General features: G+C 40.1%; 1 protein-coding gene across 5 annotated transcripts in view; it reads right to left on the bottom strand.

Moving 5' to 3' along the window:
• The window catches only part of myo10 (myosin X), a 166,105-nt gene that overhangs the window by 39,800 nt on the left and 109,322 nt on the right, over window positions 1–16,983 (bottom strand). For all 5 annotated transcript variants that reach the window (XM_072915215.1, XM_061979123.2, XM_072915216.1 and 2 more), the window contains 5 exons: window positions 14,473–14,660; window positions 750–884; window positions 556–680; window positions 379–392; window positions 195–279 (listed from right to left, as the gene is read on the bottom strand). In XM_072915215.1, coding sequence (XP_072771316.1) covers window positions 195–279; window positions 379–392; window positions 556–680; window positions 750–884; window positions 14,473–14,660 — 547 coding nt within the window. The remainder of the gene's footprint in view (window positions 1–194; window positions 280–378; window positions 393–555; window positions 681–749; window positions 885–14,472; window positions 14,661–16,983) is intronic.

Below are 16,983 nucleotides of genomic sequence, written 5' to 3'. Positions count from 1 at the left end.
TTTTTAACTAAAATTATGTTATAAAGAAAATTACCTTAGAGTATAGTTGAGATAAGGAGTAACACAAATAAGTAAAATATATAACATTGCTTAAGTTTTTAATTGACTGTATGTTCATGGTCACCACACTTTGGTGGAGCAGATTTGGTGAAACGGGGAATGTTCTGGATCAGGTTTGCATGAGAGGGCATTACCTCTCTGCTGGTCGCTGGTTCCTGCGAGGAGAGCGTAGAAGATATGATAGTTCCTCTCGCCCTGGTTCTGACGGACAACGCGGTTCTGCGGGGTTGGAGATACAAAAACATTGTATTCACTTTGAGATAAAGATGCAAGCAGCGAACTAGATTTTTTTCAGTCTGCAGAGGGACTAATTCTCACCTTTTCTAAGAGGTCTGAGGTCAGAAAAAGTATTAGTCAAGGTTCATAAATGTCACTATATTTATTTTTTTAATTCAGTGGTCATTAACTACATTTCAAATCAGATTTCAGTTTGCATTACACTTCCTGATTTCTTTATTAGAAGTAAGTAGTCAAGAAAGAGAAATTGAAGGATACAGTCCACAATTTTGCCTCCTTGGATGTTTCCTTTTTGGTTAAAATGCAGCTGGACGAATTTCCCAAAGCGGCTTGAGTTGTTGTTGTAGACCGTCTTGGCATTCCCAAAGGCCTCCATGATGGGACTGTCATGGTGACACACACATTTCAATCAAGCAAATAATTTACCTATCAATTAAGAAAAGAATAATCACCCGCTCTCCAGCAATGCCTCCTCCACATGCGACGTCCTCTCTTTGGAGGACACTTCCAAAGAATGCTGGCTCATTGCCGACAGGAACTTCAGGATGAGTTTGGTGCTTTCTGTCTTCCCAGCTCCACTTTCGCCGCTGACAAAGAACAAAAGTATGATTATACTCCTGATTGACCTCTTACCTGTCTAGAATCGGACAAAGAAAAAATATAAGAAGTGGCATGAAAACAGGTTGAAAAGGGGAAGTACACATTGGAACCACTAGATGGCGCCAAACACAACAACATAAGCTAACGGTAAACTGGCAGAAGAGTATTCGCCTGAATTCTTAGTATTTTTTTTCAATTCAGACATGATGCCTCAATTTCATGAGAAAGCACAGCATTATATAAAGACAATGACCACACTGTTGGAGTGGATATCTGCTTTGTAAATTAACTGCAATTGAAATGTTGACAACTGGCATACATATAGACTATATAACACACCTGTGAAGTGAAAACCATTTCAAATGACTACCTCTTGAAGCTCATCAAAAGAATGGTGAGAGTGTGCAAAGCAGTAATCAGAGCAAAGGGTGGCAATTTTGAAGAAACTAGAATATAAAACATGTTTTCAGTTATTTCACCTTTTTCTGTTAAGTACATAACTCCACATGTGTTCATTCGTAGTTTTAATGCCTTCAGTGACAATCTACACTGTAAATAGTCATGAAAATAAATAAAGAAAACGCATTGAATGAGAAGTTGTGTCCAAACTTTTGGCCTGTACTTTATGTATGTATGTATGTATATATATATATATATATATATATATATATATATATATATATATATATATATATATATATATATATATATATATATATATATATATATACATACATATATATACATACATACATACATACATACATACATACAGGTAAAAGCCAGTAAATTAGAATATTTTGAAAAACTTGATTTATTTCAGTAATTGCATTCAAAAGGTGTAACTTGTACATTATATTTATTCATTGCACACAGACTGATGCATTCAAATGTTTATTTCATTTAATTTTGATGATTTGAAGTGGCAACAAATGAAAATCCAAAATTCCGTGTGTCACAAAATTAGAATATTACTTAAGGCTAATACAAAAAAGGGATTTTTAGAAATGTTGGCCAACTGAAAAGTATGAAAATGAAAAATATGAGCATGTACAATACTCAATACTTGGTTGGAGCTCCTTTTGCCTCAATTACTGCGTTAATGCGGCGTGGCATGGAGTCGATGAGTTTCTGGCACTGCTCAGGTGTTATGAGAGCCCAGGTTGCTCTGATAGTGGCCTTCAACTCTTCTGCGTTTTTGGGTCTGGCATTCTGCATCTTCCTTTTCACAATACCCCACAGATTTTCTATGGGGCTAAGGTCAGGGGAGTTGGCGGGCCAATTTAGAACAGAAATACCATGGTCCGTAAACCAGGCACGGGTAGATTTTGCGCTGTGTGCAGGCGCCAAGTCCTGTTGGAACTTGAAATCTCCATCTCCATAGAGCAGGTCAGCAGCAGGAAGCATGAAGTGCTCTAAAACTTGCTGGTAGACGGCTGCGTTGACCCTGGATCTCAGGAAACAGAGTGGACCGACACCAGCAGATGACATGGCACCCCAAACCATCACCCAACCATGCAAATTTTGCATTTCCTTTGGAAATCGAGGTCCCAGAGTCTGGAGGAAGACAGGAGAGGCACAGGATCCACGTTGCCTGAAGTCTAGTGTAAAGTTTCCACCATCAGTGATGGTTTGGGGTGCCATGTCATCTGCTGGTGTCGGTCCACTCTGTTTCCTGAGATCCAGGGTCAACGCAGCCGTCTACCAGCAAGTTTTAGAGCACTTCATGCTTCCTGCTGCTGACCTGCTCTATGGAGATGGAGATTTCAAGTTCCAACAGGACTTGGCGCCTGCACACAGCGCAAAATCTACCCGTGCCTGGTTTACGGACCATGGTATTTCTGTTCTAAATTGGCCCGCCAACTCCCCTGACCTTAGCCCCATAGAAAATCTGTGGGGTATTGTGAAAAGGAAGATGCAGAATGCCAGACCCAAAAACGCAGAAGAGTTGAAGGCCACTATCAGAGCAACCTGGGCTCTCATAACACCTGAGCAGTGCCAGAAACTCATCGACTCCATGCCACGCCGCATTAACGCAGTAACTGAGGCAAAAGGAGCTCCAACCAAGTATTGAGTATTGTACATGCTCATATTTTTCATTTTCATACTTTTCAGTTGGCCAACATTTCTAAAAATCCCTTTTTTGTATTAGCCTTAAGTAATATTCTAATTTTGTGACACACGGAATTTTGGATTTTCATTTGTTGCCACTTCAAATCATCAAAATTAAATGAAATAAACATTTGAATGCATCAGTCTGTGTGCAATGAATAAATATAATGTACAAGTTACACCTTTTGAATGCAATTACTGAAATAAATCAAGTTTTTCAAAATATTCTAATTTACTGGCTTTTACCTGTATATATATATATATATATATATATATATATATATATATATATATATATATATATATATATCCACTCAGCATCCATTGCATTTGTCGCCCAGGGGGGGTCCCCAAATCTGCGGTCCCCTCCAAGGTTTCTTGTTGTTCCCATTGGGTTGAGTTTTTTCTTGCCCTGATGTGGGATCTGAGCCAAGGATGTCATTGTGGCTTGTGCAGCCCTTTGAGATACTTGTGAGTAAAGGCTATATGAATAAACTTTGATTGATTGATTGATTATATATGTGTATATATATATATATATATATATATATATATATATATATACATATATATATATATATATATATATATATATATATATATATATATATATATATATATATATATATATATATATATATATATATTAAAAATATGGCAAATATTCTATGGGGTGTGTTCTAAATGTTGGCAATGATGTTAAGACGTTGCAATTCATCATCAAAAAGGAGAAAAGAAGAGATAGTACATAACTATTGTGATAATTTTCCAGTAAGTGTATGGATTAGGGACAGTACTACACTGTCAACACTCAGCCATAAGTACACAGCGTATATAGTAGGGCTGCATGATTTTGAGAAAAAACCTAGTTGCGATTTTTCTCTCCAAAATTGCGATTTAAAATTTTTATATTTTAAAGATATACATGTAGAAATCTGCAAAATTAATGGGTGAAGGAAGACATGTTATTTTTTGACTGTCAATCAACATAGTCTTGTCTCCAATCAACATAGTGTTGTCTCAAGGTGCCACACATTAGAATAGGTAATAATTTACTTTACAAGGTCGATCGTTTCTTTGTTGCCATTACGTTACGTTACTTTGTTGAACTTCTCACTGGTGAGAAAGTAATCAATTTGAAGTAATCAATTTCAGCTTTTGACTATGACACATTACCAAATGTGAATATTGTTGAATGTGAATGAAAGTCCATTAGGAAATGGAAGTACAGAGAAAGTTCAAGTATATACATCAGATTAATAAGGGAAGGATTAGGTTTATCAAGAAGACTATAAAACATGTTGAAATGACTATTAACTCTTAATTCAGTGAATACAAATTAGATTGTATATTGCAGATAGAGTGAAAGGGGCCCTGTTATGTAAAACCATTTTTTTACCTGATGGTACCTGCTTATTGGTTGTCTTTTGATTATTATTCAGTTTAGTGTTGTTTTGTCCTCAGCGCTCCTTTCTCTGTTTACTTTTCTCGTTGCCTTAGGCACTGATAGGACACACCTGTTTTCAGTTTATGATAAGTAGTCCCACCTGTCTCCATAGTTAATCACTCTACGTTATATTCTTTGGTCACCTAGCCTTAGTCGCTGGATCAATGTTTGTGAGTCGCCACAAGTTGCGTTTTCTTGTTTTTGCCACGCTTAATTTTTTCCACGCTTTAAGACTTTCATGCTGTTCGCCCTTGGCGACGGTTTGTGTTTTGGCTTAACACTTCTTACCTGCACGCTGCACCTGCCGCTTCCTGCTTAATTTTCTGCATCTGTTTGAACACAACCCTTGCAGGTATGCAAACCCACGATCGCAACAGCTAGTGTGTATTTGGGATCTGCATAAGTCCCGAAAATGTTAAATCAAACCATGAGCGCATTGCAGAGATACTTATAAAACAATCTTGCTTTCTTTCCTACTTCCTCCAAACAGTTTGTTTGGAATTTGCTCCTTTTGTGGCGTTTTTCAGACCTGTGAAGTCAGCGAATTATCCATGTATAGTAGACATTTACCCAAACATCCTTCCGTGAGTCAGCCAATTTAAATTTTGTGTACGGTAAAACCGCCTGTGCTACAACATGATGATGACAATAAAACCCGATAAAGGAAAATTATCTGTTTGTTTCAACCAGCACAAGTAACGACTTTGAACTTTAATGATTCGTGACAATGCACCTTAAACTCGGAGGACGTCTCTCTTTGTGTGTGCAATGCACTTCTAGAGTTCTGCTTCAGAAACCTGCGCTAGTATAAAGATGGGTTTTATAATAAACCACTTTCAATGGCGGGCTTAGTGACTACTATTTATGGCAATGGAAGAGACAATGAAACAGTAAGTAATAACAGTTGGATAGAAATGTAAGAATGACGTTAGCAATGTTAGATTGCGTTGTTGTGTAGCTAGCTTAGCCTTCTAATGTAAGGCAACAGTGTCACCGTCCTCCGGCAAAATAAAGAATGCTTTTCCTAAAAAACTACTTTTTAATTGGATCAGTGCCTACTGTGTTTGGCAATGGACAAGTAAGTTATATAATCCGTTATTATGTTTGTGATGTAGCTTGTGGCTCATCGCTTACTTTATAGCCTTGAGCCTCTATTGTCTATACGGTAACTCAAAACAGCTGTGCAGCAGACTTATTTACATGATATAGAATAGAAAAGCCTTTTATTGTCAAAATACACATGTATACATCTAGGATATAGGATTACAGAATAGGTAGACGTTTAATCTCAGTAAGCCTCTATTTCCAACCTGTACTTCAGCTGGGCTTTGTTCCTCTCTCTCGTCCGCGCACATCGCCTCCTTCCTTATTGCAGACAACAACGGTGAGCCATTGATCTTGCTATAACATCTGGGATGTTGTGTCATGGTGAAAGTCACTTAAAACAGATGGCTACTGGCAGTCATTGATGTCCAAAGAGCACAATAAAAGCAAGAAAGCTAAAAAACTACAAAACATTTGGAACAAGCAGGGGCGAATGCGTACTCAGCGTGAGGGGGATTGGTGGCGAGGTTAATTTGCACTTAACAAATCCGCTTCTCAAAACAAACTGTTTTAAAAGGCAGCAAAAAATGGCTTTAAAAAGGTCTGTGAAACAAAATCTATTAACATTTTTCACCAAAGATCCACCATTAGACCACAAGGAAGTGTTTTAATGTAGAAAAAAAATTATGATATGACCCCTTTATTGGAATTCACCCTGACTGGAATGAATAAACATGTCCTTCTCGAAGGTTAACACACAAGACAAGTTTGTTGTGTGAACAAAAAGAAGAAAAGTGTGGTCATTAAAAGTAGTGTTGTCAAGGTTACGCCCTGGCAAAGCTCTCGGTGACATTTAACACAAAACTAACACAAAGACGTCACTACCAGCACAGCAGGAGGCTCCGACCCGACTAGTCAATGATCAACCTGATCTTTCATTGGTAATCTAATACAGTTGCTCAGGTTTGATGTGATGGATTGGGGTGTCTTAGAATGGTCCACTGTTCTATTCGGAGGAGTCTGATTCATCTAGCCCTCAATGCTGGGAACACCACTAGAAATGTCTCACTTGTAAACATAGGACATCGTCACCTGACCGCCTTCTGACGCCAACACTTCCCCCATCAACAACGCCAAATCATCACCTTAAATCATGGGTGTCAAACTCCGGCCCGCCGTGTAATTTAATTTGGCCCTTGAGGCAATATCAAATTAACACTAGAGCTGGCTCGCCGATTATATACAGCGCCAGTGCCACGGTAACACCGCATTCACCGCTAATTCTCATACTTGCCAACCCTCCCGGGAGACTCCCAAATTTCAGTGCCCCTCCCAAAAATCGTCACGTCCGCTTTTCATCCAGTCCAACAAGTGCTGGTACAGTCACATAATATGGGCGGCTTCTGCACGCACGCACGCACGCACGCACGCACGCACGCACGCACGCACGCACGCACGCACGCACGCACGCACGCACGCACGCACGCACGCACGCACGCACGCACGCACGCGGCTAAACTAGCATGTTGCAATACTGTGTACAAGTGATGACGCTTGTGCTGAGCAGATGCACAGTGGTTTGAAACAGCAATTCTCTAGTCTGCTAACAAGGTTTATTTTGCTAGCTAGTTAGCAGCGCTGCAACTAACGACTATTTAGATAGTCAACTAGTCATCAACTATCTTAAAGATTAGTCGACTAATAGGATTATGAAACGTATTCAGTGGCTCTAATTTACCCATTGGGTTTTAAATACAGCTTGAGATATTTTTAGGCATTTGCTAACAAAGATGACGACTTCCTTCAGAAATATTTACTTATACTGTATTTGTACTGCTCATTTGGTTGTTACAAAATAATAACTATACTAAACTTTTGTCCACAAAAAGGGTCATATTATGATACAACACATAACATGGTCTACATAACATGTAATGGTGGTTCTTTGTTCAAAATTTTGCAAAGATACCGCATGTTTTAAAGACCCTTTTCAAGCGTCTTTCTGACTGTCTCTTCAGGATGCGCTGTTTTGTGGGCGGTCTTGTTTACGTGCCTCCACTTCAACTGCGTCTTTTTCCCGTCAGCCATGTTGTGGTTTTTAAGCACTTCCATAGGGAGTCTACTGGTCATCTTACCTTAAAAAAGTAATTAGTTATAGTTACAAATTTCTTCTCCCAAAAAGTAATTGAGTTAGTAACTCAGTTACCTCATCGTAAGGGTAACTAGTTACTCAGCAAAGTAACTGAGACGTTATTTTTTATTTTGCTATTTTATACGCTATTAGGTTTGATAAAATCTTTAATGTCAAATATATTTATATTAACTGATCAAAGACTATATACAGTATTTTAGAACATTTGGCATTTATCTGAACTCAATAGATTGCAGTGTGCCATATGATAGGGATAGAAATAAAAATGGATTAAAAGATATTACTTAAAGTAACAACATTAAATATTGAAAGTACAAAGCCCAATACAGTGCACACAATGTTAATTGTTAAAAATAACTGGCCTGTGGTCTTAGTACTGTAGAAGTCATGTTGGTGTGTGACATTTACAATAAATCTCGCTGAGCAGAGGTCTGTGTGTGTGTGTGTGTGTGTGTGTGTGTGTGTGTGTGTGAGGAAGGGATGGGGTGATGTTCATGTGTGCCCATGTGTAGGATGTGGCTCTTTGCAGTAACACAGTAAAAAAAAGTGGCTCTTAGTCTCTGACTGGTTGGCCACCCCTGCTCTATAATGTCCGGAAAAACGTGAGCAAAAACGTCACAGACCATAATCGGCGACAGATTGAATTAATGATTTTTGACGACAACATCAAAGAATAGTTTCGTTGTCCTTACTAGTTACTGTGATTTTAAACACAATGTATCATTTATCATGTGAAAAATGAGGCGTGTTTCTTGGACATAAGAAGTGAGTTGCCTACGTCCTTTCAGATAATTATGCGTCAAGGACGCAGGATGTGTACCTAGCTACATCACTGTGTGTACGGTATATACATATATAATTTAAAAAGAAATACTATATTGCAGTGGCGGGCCGTGCGTTTCCCACCTAGGCCTTCAGTGATGTCCGACTTCAATGATTACCTCTCAAAATACCATAATTTATGTCCCCACACGACCATTGCTGGAGAAATACTATACAGAAATACATTCACGCACTAATGGGCATTGTACAAAACGGGTTATTTTCTGGGGCAATTAAAACATATCTTATGTGGTACTGTCAAAACTAAAATTGCAAAAACCATTAAACGTGAAAAAATAAATAAATTTAATATCTGAACTCACATTTCATCGCAGCTGAGCTAGCTTCCGGAGTTGGCCGACATGGTCTCACAAGATGTAGTTTCTCTTTAAATATCCTTCTTGAAAATGGCCTTGCAAATATAGGTGTTGTCTTGTTTAATCATAAAAGATGCAGACGAGGCGTATTGGCTGAGTTCTTAAAGTTTACTCCACAGCGTGCTCATCGATAACATCCAGCTGCCGGCATGGCTACATTCAACAACCTAAACAGGGCTACTGCGCATGCTCTTCACTACTGTGGCATGATGGGTAATGGAGTTCTTATGTTACCTAGCTCATAACATCACAATATATTTCTGCCTGAGGCCAGCTAGAAAGCTTTACTGACAACAACTCGTGATCTGATTGGCTATCGCAACTGTCTGTCTAATGTTTGTGTCCGTTCACTTAGAGTGCACGGACGCCCGCATTGTTGATTCTGAAGGCCTCCGGCAGATTTGGTACAGCATGGCAACATAAGCTAGCTGAATTCTGATTGGATAAAAACTCTATAACCTAAAAACAACAGCGCTGTCATAATATGACATGGAGAGAATATGAATACTTTTAGATATTTAGGGAAAGTAAATAAAAAATTACTTTTATCTATAATTATGATCATGATTTCTGGTCATGTTAGGCCAGCAGAGAAGGCCTTGCTGGCCCTGACGGCAAACCACTTCTATATTGTGATATCTATTGTTAGCAGGATATGAGATTACCTACATCGAGATATACGTACTCTATATGTTTGTCCAAATTGCAAAGCACTAAGTCAGTGTAACATACTACGTATGCTATCCATATAAACATGTTTGTTTATTTCTCTATTAGCAAAAAACAAGGCCATAGATTTGATGGATTGTTGACTATAGACAAAGTCTAAAGAATCAGATTTGACTGTAAAAATCTTTAGTCGAAGACAGCCCTAATTTGATGTGTTAGAGAATTTGTCCAGAGGGAAACTACAGGCTGTGTTCCATTCAAAAAACTTTTTGTTTGGAGGAAACTTCAGTGTCACTTTAAAGCTACCGTGGAGACCCGGTCATGGTTCCGTTAGTGATCCGGCTTTAAAGGGCTCGGGGGGTAATGGTCTCATTTAATTGCCTTTGTCCAAGCAGAGTGCCAAAAGTGAAATGGTCTGTTAAAAGGAGCACAAAAGTTCTCTGGATGTGTTCCAGCCCAGCAATAAGACCAAGCGCCATACTGCTGGGTCTGGTCTGGACACAAGAACCACCCCCACCGTCTCCCATCTTTATTCAGAGGCAGCCCAATGACTCAGTATGTCATCCTCAGCTGGGCCTTTTGTGGTTCTGCTGGCAAGGAGTGAGTAAGTGAGACGTCATACTCGTACATTTAATCCCCAAGAAGATTCGAGTCTCTCATTAAAGTCCAGTCTTTCTTGACTTTATCAACTGTCATCCAAAACATAACACATTGAATTTGGAGCAGCAAATTAAAAATATCTCCTGTTGTAGCTGAGCTGCTCCACCCAAAAGCAAACGACCTCCATGTTTACTAAAAGTTTGCTCAGACGGATCCAATGAACAATTCCAACAATGTGGACTAATACAACAAATCCCCAAAAGACTCCCAAGTTGGCCTGGAGAGGTTCCGCCCACCACAGTGGCCCCGTGACCTCACATGCCTCTGCAATTATCATGACCATCACGGTCTGACCTAGCATGCTGCTCTGTGGTCAGGGGTCACGGACGAAGACCCCGGGTGGGGGGCGCCTATGCTAGCTAGGACCGTAGGCCTGGGCTGATAACAAACTTTGCTTGACGATGTATTGACCTACAAATTATTGCCGATAAACAATATTATTGCCTTTATTTTTATGAGACCAAATTAACCATTGATTTAATGATAATACATAATAATAACGCATGTATATACTTTCAAATGCGATAAACTTGTATTTCTCATGTATTTCAACATTGCAATTGAAATGAACATTTTTAAATCTTCAAGTTAAATAAAACACATAACAATACAATACACTTTGTCTGTTAGCAAAATGTTGTACTTATAAAATTAATTAATTATCAATTAATGAATAAAATATCTTAAGGAGGGGATGGCGGGGGGACTCAAATATACACCACCAATAAATAAAATAGCTAAATAACGTATTGACAACATTGCACTTCCATTTTTAACATGTAGAGGTAGAGTTGTACATTACTTAACTAACAATCAAGGTAGAACCTTTTTTAAATAAAAGTGCAAAGTAACAATATAAACACTACAGTTTAAACATATGTATTAACAGCTCATATGCAAAACAAAATTAAAGTTTGGCAGATTCCGAGTGAGGAACACCGACAAGACATGACAACATAACAGCACTTTTAAAAAATGCTAGTTTTAAAACAGTATTAAATGGTAGTACGTATTTGTCGATGTATGTCTGTGAGCGCACACTATTTTGCACCGTTTTGTTTACACTGACCTGTCACCTGGCTCCTTCACCGAGTGCGAAGTGAGTTTGGACTGTCGAGTGCTTTTATTTCAAGTGGGTGTCGTCGTCGCGCACATTCGGCATTCTCGGTCTTGATAGGCTCATCTTGTTCCAAAGGTTTAAACTGAAATATTCCCACACTGGTGCAGTGGCATTTGGTTTTGTGTTCATTTTGTCCATGTTAGCTGCTACATGCTAACTAGTTGCAGTGTGTGATGCTAGCCGGCCATAGAGTCCAAGTCACCTCATGAGAACAAGATCATTCATCCACTTCTTTTCATTCCGCGATGGCACAAACACGCTTGGCCGCTAAAAGCGACGAAAAGCTCTTGAAGCATGCAAATGGCGATTTATCGACGCTGGAAAACTTACCTACTTTCATTTTCATTTATCGTCTGTTAATTGACATATCGAATATCGGCCCAGGCCTACTAGCACTTCAGTAGCTAATTTTAGTCAGTCAATCAAAACAACGTCATCCTACCAGACTCCATCTTTGTAGCGGAGATAATCATGCTAATGTTGGCAACGCCTATGACTGAAACGGTAATTAGCAGATGCTCGGCCTCCAACCAATCGTCATTCCTCAGTCCGACAACCATTAATCTTCACTTACAATCAGCCAAGTGTACCTTGCAGCCTTCACAAGTCAAGTATAGAGATTTGGCCCTTCTAACCGCACTGATTTTTTGGCATTATGTGAGAGGTGGGCTGGGCCTGCGCCATTCCATGCACATACACAGGTGCTACATAGCAGAGTCCTAAAATGATTGATTGTAATACCATCTCTCCTTGCAGCTTATTAATGATACCAGACACAATTCATATTCAGAACTAAATACACAGGACTCAAAACAATCCAAAACTCAAACACACACAACACTTGTTCACCATGACTACATTTCTGTGTGTAATAATGACGTGCCATTTAATTCATTCGGCCGTGCTTCTTGCACAGTAGAAAGAATCTGAATGACCAGAAACAATCCACAAAGTCAGTCGAAAAGTAAACGGTCTAATAAGCGCACAAATGGCCAAGTGAATATGACCCAAATACCTTCTACTTGCTACTAAACAACAAAAAGTCGAGGAATAAAGGCATCAAACGTGTACTGATAGTGAAGTGGACTTATTCTTAATTATCGCACTGAAATAGAAAGTTAAAATAAACTGTTCTTGTCTACTGACCGCACACAAACACTCAAAATGAGTTGTGTTAGTCAAAAGACTTGATGTGGACTCAAAGACCAGTGTGTTGCTGGAGGCGAGAAGCTTTCAGTCTGCAAACACAGCAGAACAAACATGGGACTTAATTCTTTGCTGGAGGGCAGCAATTATCAGCCAATTAACACCTGAGATGAACATGCTGACAACATCTTTCACTGCCTGTAGTTAATACATTATCATCTTTGGATTGGATGCAGTTTTGTATTGGATGTCATTAGACCGTGTACTTACAAACCCCGTTTCCATATGAGTTGGGAAATTGTGTTAGATGTAAATATAAACAGAATACAATGATTTGCAAATCATTTTCAACCCATATTCAGTTGAATATGCTACAAAGACAACATATTTGATGTTCAAACTGATAAACATTTTTTTTTGTGCAAATAATCATTAACTTTAGAATTTGATGCCAGCAACACGTGACAAAGAAGTTGGGAAAGGTGGCAATAAATACTGATAAAGTTGAGGAATGCTCATCAAACACTTATTTGGAACATCCCATAGGTGTGCAGGCTAATTGGTAACAGGTGGGTGACATGATTGGGTATAAAAACAGCTTCCCAAAAAATGCTCAGTCTTTCACAAGAAAGGATGGGGCGAGGTACACCCCTTTGTCCACAACTGCGTGAGCAAATAGTCAAACAGTTTAAGAACAACGTTTCTCAAAGTGCAATTGCAAGAAATTTAGGGATTTCCACATCAACGGTCCATAATATCATCAAAAGGTTCAGAGAATCTGGAGAAATCACCCCACGTAAGCGGCATGGCCGGAAACCAACATTGAATGACCGTGACCTTCGATCCCTCAGACGGCACTGTATCAAAAACTGACATCAATCTCTAAAGGATATCACCACATGGGCTCAGGAACCCTTCAGAAAACCACTGTCACTAAATACAGTTGGTCGCTACATCTGTAAGTGCAAGTTAAAGCTCTACTATGCAAAGCGAAAGCCATTTATCAACAACATCCAGAAACGCCACCGGCTTCTCTGGGCCCGAGATCATCTAAGATGGACTGATGCAAAGTGGAAAAGTGTTCTGTGGTCTGACGAGTCCACATTTCAAATTGTTTTTGGAAATATTCGACATCGTGTCATCCGGACCAAAGGGGAAGCGAACCATCCAGACTGTTATCGACGCAAAGTTCAAAAGCCAGCATCTATGATGGTATGGGGGTGCATTAGTGCCCAAGGCATGGGTAACTTACACATCTGTGAAGGCACCATTAACGCTGAAAGGTACATACAGGTTTTGGAACAACATATGCTGCCATCTATGCGCCGTCTTTTTCATGGACGCCCCTGCTTATTTCAGCAAGACAATGCCAAGCCACATTCAGCACGTGTTACAACAGCGTGGCTTCGTAAAAAAAGAGTGCGGGTACTTTCCTGGACCGCCTCCAGTCCAGACCTGTCTCCCATCGAAAATGTGTGGCGCATTATGAAGCGTAAAATACGACAGCGGAGACCCCGGACTGTTGAACGACTGAAGCTCTACATAAAACAAGAATGGGAAAGAATTCCACTTCCAAAGCTTCAACAATTAGTTTCCTCAGTTCCCAATCGTTTATTGAGTGTTGTTAAAAGAAAAGGTGATGTAACACAGTGGTGAACATGCCCTTTCCCAACTACTTTGGCACGTGTTGCAGCCATGAAACTCTAAGTTAATTATTATATGCAAAAAAATTAAATAAAGTTTATGAGTTTGTACATCAAATATCTTGTCTTTGTAGTGCATTCAATTGAATATGGGTTGAAAAGGATTTGAAAATCATTGTATTCCGTTTATATTTACATCTAACACAATTTCCCAACTCATATGGAAACGGGCTTTGTAATAAAGTGTCCAGTGAGAAGGGAACGGAGTCAGCCAGGAAGGACGTGACGAGTGACTGGAAAGACTTTGAAGCTTGATCAAAGTGCTGGCACCTGGCCAACAAAGGGCACTAATAGGAAAAGGAAATATGAAGGAGGGGACGTACCTGATGAGCACACACTGGTTGTGCGGCCTCCTCCACAGAGAGCGGTAGCACTCGTTAGCCACGGCGAAGATGTGTGGCGGGATCTCGCCCAGGTGGTGGCAGCTGTACAACTCCACGGCGGCCCGCTCGTACAGGCCAGGCAGTGGCTGGTAGGGATTGACTGCCGCCAGGATGGAGCCGATGTACGTCTGAAGAGAGAGGGCGGAGTTGTACATTAGTGCTGAGTCAGCTACTGTGTAAATCATAGCATGCCTTTATAGGAATATTTGTGTCAGTACCCTTCAATAAGTGTACTCTATCTGCACACTGTTTACTTACCGTATTTTCCGCACTATAAGGCGCACCTAAAAACCACAAATTTTCTCAAAAGCTAACAGTGCGCTTTATTACGATTAATTTTCATAAAGTTTCGATCTCGCAACTTCGGTAAACAGCCGCCATCTTTTTTCCCGGTAGAACAGGAAGCGCTTCTTCTTCTACGCAAGCAACCGCCAAGGAAAGCACCCGCCCCCATAGAACAGGAAGCGCTTTAAGCAACCACCCGCCCCCGGAAGAAGAAGAAAAAACGCGCGGATATCACCGTACGTTTCATTTCCTGTTTACATCTGTAAAGACCACAAAATGGCTCCTACAAAGGACAAGGATCCGGTTCATAAAAAGACGCAATCTCTCCATCCGCACACGGATTACTACCGTATTTCACAGCAACTGATATTCCTGTGAACTGCACTGTGGAACGGGAGCACGTACGGTGAATATTCGCACCACAGGGAATGAGAAGTCATCCTTCACTGTGGTTCTAGCTTGCCATGCTAACTTCCACCCATGGTGATATTCAAAAGGAAGACCTTGCCAAAAGAGACCTTTCCAGCCGGCGTCATCATAAAAGCTAACTCGAAGGGATGGATGGATGAAGAAAAGATGAGCGAGTGGTTAAGGGAAGTTTACGCGAAGAGGCCGGGTGGCTTTTTTCACACAGCTCCGAAGGCGAACACACCTTCACTAAGACGGGCAGACAGCTCCGGACGACATACGCCAACATTTGCCAGTGGATCGTAAATGCCTGGGCAGATATTTCGGTCACAACTGTGGTCCGAGCTTTCCGGAAGGCAGGATTCACAGAACAACAGCGACACTGACTCCCGATGACTTCGACGAGACGGAACCGGCCATTTTGGATACCACGCTTGCGCAACTTTTCAATTCGGACACCGAAGACGAAGAATTCGAAGGATTTACGAATGAAGAATAACTTCAGAAGGTGAGCGCTATGTTTATTTTGTGTGTTGTGACATTAACGTTCGAGCAACATTATGTTACTATTGCTCTACACCATTTTGAATTTTACTATGTTTGTGATTGCACATTTGCGTACATTTTGGGACAGAGTTGTTAGAACGCTGGTTTTCAATATATTATTAAAGTTTGACTGAACTATCTGACTGTTTTTTTGACATTCACTTTAGCGCAGCGTTTTTTTGACATTCACTTTAGCGCAGCGTAGGCGCGGCTTATAGTCCGGGGCGGCTTATTGGTGGACAAAATGATGAAATATGTAATTCATAGAAGGTGCGGCTAATAATCCGGTGCGCCTTATAGTGCGGAAAATACGGTAGTTCCTGAGTGTGCTAATGTTGACAGCGCAGCACTGTCCCAAATCCATTACCGTCCAGACCAGAAAGGACGATCACAGTATTTAACCACTTTATTTATAGTACCGTATTTTCCGGACTATAAGGCACACTTAAAATCCTTTTTCCCCCCTCAAAACTCGACAGTGCGCCTTATAACTCGGTGCGCCTAATGTAAGGAATAAGTTTGGTTGAGCTAACCCACCTCGAAGCAACTTTATTTGGTACATGGTGTAATGATATGTGTGACCAGTAGATGGCAGATACGTGTAGGCTGCACCGTTTGATGTGCTTCAACATATAAGTATTATTATGGTGTGTGTAAAAGGTAAGACATTATCTGGCATTTTGTTTCGCAATATTATGCAAAAGCAACTTTTCTTACCTTCTGGTACCTGCTAATCTGTATTTGGGATCTGCATAAATCCTGAAAAATTGCGCGCGTCCGCCTTTGTAGTTCATGCCAACACCGTAGTTGATTAGCTTATTCTTTTTCCTCTATCTTCTTGTTATGAGACATTCATCCTACGCTGTTGCCATTTCTAATATAAAGTAGCATAAAGTTCTTACTTATATCTGTCAGTAAACTCGCCATGAAAACGCTAAAACATACCGGTGTGGTGAGTTTTACATTATTCACCCAAGGAACTTTAGTTATTAGAGTTCCGGTCGGACGTTTTTTCACGGGACACATTTCCGGTGTTGTTGTTTCCGGATGACGAGATGCTACTTCGTTATTGATTTAAGTCAAATCTGAATGTCATTGAAACAGTTAGCTCCATCTTTTGACACTTCTTCCACTCCCGTCCTTGCACACGACACCACTATAACAAAGATGACGGGGAGAAGACGCTGTCAAAGGTGAGCCATGTAAATAAGG

Source organism: Nerophis lumbriciformis, linkage group LG19 (assembly GCF_033978685.3).
Source record: "Nerophis lumbriciformis linkage group LG19, RoL_Nlum_v2.1, whole genome shotgun sequence".
Taxonomy (NCBI): domain Eukaryota; kingdom Metazoa; phylum Chordata; class Actinopteri; order Syngnathiformes; family Syngnathidae; genus Nerophis; species Nerophis lumbriciformis.
The sequence above is the reverse complement of the archived record's forward strand: the minus strand, read 5'-3'. Positions and strand labels throughout refer to the sequence as shown.